The 4,581-nt window shown below is 43.4% G+C and overlaps 1 protein-coding gene across 1 annotated transcript in view; it reads left to right on the top strand.

The window, feature by feature from the left end:
- The window catches only part of LOC137436488 (cyclic nucleotide-gated channel beta-1), a 64,840-nt gene extending 61,988 nt beyond the window's left edge, over positions 1-2,852 (top strand). Inside the window, exon 16 of the mRNA XM_078786254.1 lies at positions 526-2,852. Within this exon, the coding sequence (XP_078642380.1) occupies positions 526-765 (240 nt within the window). The 3' untranslated portion in view covers positions 766-2,852. The remainder of the gene's footprint in view (positions 1-525) is intronic.
- The last annotated feature ends 1,729 nt before the right edge of the window (positions 2,853-4,581 follow it).

Genomic DNA, 4,581 nt, shown 5'->3' with positions numbered 1-4,581 from the left:
TGCCACAAGTATGTGGCGCAAAGCAATATATTTAAATAATGCCACAAGTATGTGGTGCAAAGCAATATATTTAAATAATGCCACAAGTATGTGGCGCAAAGCAATATATTTAAATAATGCCACAAGTATGTGGTGCAAAGCAATATATTTAAATAATGCCACAAGTATGTGGCGCAAAGCAATATATTTAAATAATGCCACAAGTATGTAGTGCAAAGCAATATATTTAAATAATGCCACAAGTATGTGGTGCAAAGCAATATATTTAAATAATGCCACAAGTATGTAGTGCAAAGCAATATATTTAAATAATGCCACAAGTATGTAGTGCAAAGCAATATATTTAAATAATGCCACAAGTATGTGGCGCAAAGCAATATATTTAAATAATGCCACAAGTATGTGGCGCAAAGCAATATATTTAAATAATGCCACAAGTATGTGGCGCAAAGCAATATATTTAAATAATGCCACAATCTTTCTCACTGTAGAAAATCATTTCCTCACTGCCTTTCTTTTCTGCAGGTTCCCATGGAACCCACAAAACCTCGTCATTCACAATCTCCACCAACATCCCCAGTTCATCAGCATTCCCCCAGTCATCGTCGAGCTGAGCCACCACACGGGGACAGCGACGAAGTTGTGTCCATGTCCGACCAATCCCTAACGATACACATGGCACACAGTTCCTCTGGGGAAGACCAGCTCACAGTGGGTACTGTTAATGAAGGTGGGCCAAATAAGGCCAAGGGGCCTGGTGATTAGGCCACAAAATAAGGTTTTGGACTTTTAGTGCGCAGATTTGTTTTCTCACAATTCAAGAAAACAATTTTATTATTCAAATGTGTTTGGTGAATAAATGCATATCCAGGAAACATTTAAAATGCAATTTCGTATTTTGACTGAACCAAAAGGCAAGAACTCTTAAAGAGGTAAACTATATCAGAAAAGTACACGAAAGCTTCCTTATCGGATACTCAAGAAATATATTCCCAATCATGTCCTTTCAACCGCCCATACAGAAACGTAGAATTAAAATGATGTAAATAAGCATTAAATGATAAAATATAAATAAGTAAATAACATGATGCTGAAATAAGCACTGGACAACTCCACCTCTCCAAAAAACTGAACCAAAATAACAAGTAGATCAACTGCCCCCATATGAATATGGCTATGTTACAGCCACCAAAATCGGCCTTTCTTTCCTTGAAGAGCAAAGTTGCGTTTTTTTTACGTATAACCTCCATAAAGCGAACAGACACAGGAATTGTCAGAATACTTGTTTTATTTTTGCATGAAGCATTTTTTTTTTAAAGTAGCACTTGTTTTAAACACACTATTCTAAATTATGTTGGGTCACTCAATCAAGATTGGATTATTTCGACTTTGGTAAACCATCACCAAGATTGATGTTTAAAGCTGTAGCAAAATTAAATCCAGGAGTGCACCATGGCAATGATGGACCAAATGGCCCATTTCCTTGTTTGAGGTCGTACAGGATTGCGGAATGACTATATATATATATTATTATATATTATTATATATTCTGAAGGTCTGAAGGTGAATATCGGAAAGACGAAGGTGATGGCAAGTGGTAAAGCATGTGGTGAGGTGGAAAGAACTGGGAAGTGGCCCTGTGCTGTGTGTAGGAAGGGTGTCGGAGTGAACTCCATTCAATGTACTATGTGCGCTGAGTGGGTTCATCAAAAATGCAGTGGTCTGAGAGGGTCATTAACCAGTGTGGCAGCTACATTCAAATGTAAGGTGTGCACAGAGGGAGCTGCAGATGGAGGAAATGTTGAGTTGGATCTTGGAGACGGCGTGAAGCTGGAAGGTGTGAAAACATTTTGCTACCTCGGGGACATGCTGAATGGAGAAGGTGGATCAGACTCGGCAACGGTTGCTAGAGTGAGATGTGCATGGAAGAAGTTTCGGGAACTGAGTGGCGTGCTGATGAGGAGGAGAGTGTCGCTGAAGCTGAAGGGAAAGGTGTATGCTGCATGTGTGAGAAGTGTTATGATTTATGGGAGCGAGACATGGGTAATGAACGTAGAGCAGCAACGAAGGTTGGAAAGGGTGGAAATGCGAATGGTTCGATGGATGTGCGGAGTATCGTTGAGAGAGAGGAAGACAAATGATGAATTGCCTGTGATTGATGCTGTGAAGAGGAACAGGTTGAGATGGTTTGGTCATGTGTTGAGGAAGGATGAAAGTGACTGGTTGAGAAGAGTGATGGAAATGAATGTAGAAGGAAGTAGAGGACGGAGAAGACCGAGAAAGACTTGGCTAAAGATGGTGGAAGAAGAAATGCGGGCAAGGGCGAACAAGGAGAGGTGCAGAAAATAGGGCAAAATGGAGAAGATTGTCATGGGGACCGGAAGGCTAACCCCCGCTCTAGCAGGGAAAATGGCCTTAAAATGCATGTTGTTGTGTTGTATTATATATTGTTATCGAAGAAATTAAATGAGTTATGGACGTAGCTTCAGGACAATCTTCATTGGTGACAAGCTTTCAGCCAAATAAACCTTCTTCTTGGTCTACACTGTACAAGAACAGCAGGCATGCATACAAGATAATGGTACAATATTGATAGATAAATAAAATAGCATTGGGACATGAATACTGTACTGCAGAGTTGGGACTTGTTATACCCTCTCCCATATGAAGGCGGCGCTACACGATACACATTTACAGTGCCTTCAGAATGTATTCACTCCCCTTGACTTTTTTTCACATTTTGTTGTGTTACAGCCTGAATTTTAAATGTATTAAATTGAAATTTTGTTCACTGATACACACAAAATAATGTCAAAGTGGAATTTTTTAAATAAAATTATTTAAAATGGAAAGCTGAAATGTCTTGAGTCAATAAATATTCAACCCCTTTGCTATGACACTCCAGATTGAGTTCAGGTGCATCCAATTTCCTATGATCATCCTTCAGATGTCTCTACAACTTGATTGGCGTCTACCTGTGGCCAACTCAATTTATTGGACTTGATTTAGAAAGAAACACACCTCTCTATACAAGGTCCCACAGTTGACAATACATGTTGGAGCATATTATATATATATTGTTACAGACGTGGCTTGGATGTTATTTACCGAGCGGTTTTATGGTATGACCACGTCTGCACAAGTTACCCGATTGTGCCCGAACGTTGACTGGTCGCGCGATGCTGGCTCAATAAGAAAAAGAAGACACCCGGCTGGATTACACTAACACAATACGACACCAAGGGTTCAGTTCTCAAGACCTCCGGAGGAGATTATATTCGTACGGAAAGGTCAGATTACAGGGGCGAGAGTTATAATCACAGAAAGACAGGCACTTAGACACACTCTTATATTAACCCCGGACAGACGACAGACAAACGGGACAAGGCTGACTCACACGGGGGTTGATGAAAAGGACAGCGGGTATCGATGGCTCAAGGTGCACTCTTGGCTCAAAGCAGGGTCCAGTACGGTCCGGTCCGGTCCAAAGATGCGGGGAGGTCGCAGCGCTCGGATGGCGTCTTGTCTGCTCAAGCTGGGGGCGCATCTGACTCAGCGCTCGCAGGTGGCTTTCCTTCTCCAAGCTGGGTGCGCATCTGACTCAGCGCTCGCAGGTGGCTTTCCTTCTCCAAGCTGGGTGCGCATCTGACGTCACATCCGGCGCGGGGCCGCGTATATCCGGCGGGGAGTGACACGCCCTCGGCTCGTTAGCTCCGCCTCGTGGAATCGGCACGTTGCTTCTCATTGGGTGCGTGCGGGGGGTTTACCAGGCTCCGCCCTTGACGAGGAGCTGACAAGGAGCCCCTTCGTGGTAACCCCGTGGAGCGCATGGTCTATGGCGCTAATCGAGCCGGTGTGAGGACGCATCCTCCCCCGCTCCGCCGCCATCTCCTCTGTTGTTGTTGTAATTGTTGGGGAAGAAGATGGAAGGAGGTATGGGAAAGGTCCTAAACTCACTACTGATGCCATATAATCACATTCTGGTGCAACGAAGAGTCATAATTAATGGAGACGAGGCCTTAACTGACATAGAATAAGAATAACTAGGAAGATGTCCGAAAGTTGTCTACGTGTGGTGCGGTGGACCTGGGCACGACATTTAATGGGGGAATAAGGGGAAGGTCGGCTCTACTGATTGTTATTTACATGCAATGGGACTAGGGAATGGGGGATTGGGGAAAGTTGGGGAGTATTGGAGAAAATAGGGGAATATTTACAAGCGGATATGGAGGCCAAATTCCATATTCGCAACATTGCACCCTTCTCTACCCTCGGGGCGTCCCGACCCGATAAATTTTTACCTACTTTAGTGTGGCACGCAATGTAGTTCCCTCTACTATTAACTCTACCCTGAGTGCGACAGTTTTACAGATATTCACAAATGAGTAAATATGTCCCCCTGCGACGTTGCACCCTTCTCCTCACAGAAACACACCCACAGGATAACCGAATCCGGAAAGAATTCTCAAACTAAACATACAGCCGGTAGGGAGCATTATTTACAAGACTACGCTGCTATCTACACTACGATCCAGGACCTGTTTTTGGAGGAACACATGCAGATGTTATGCATAGAGAGAG

This window comes from Myxine glutinosa, chromosome 11, assembly GCF_964187855.1.
Source record: "Myxine glutinosa chromosome 11, kmMyxGlut1.1, whole genome shotgun sequence".
Lineage (NCBI taxonomy): Eukaryota > Metazoa > Chordata > Myxini > Myxiniformes > Myxinidae > Myxine > Myxine glutinosa.
This window is presented reverse-complemented; position numbering and strand designations above follow the sequence as displayed.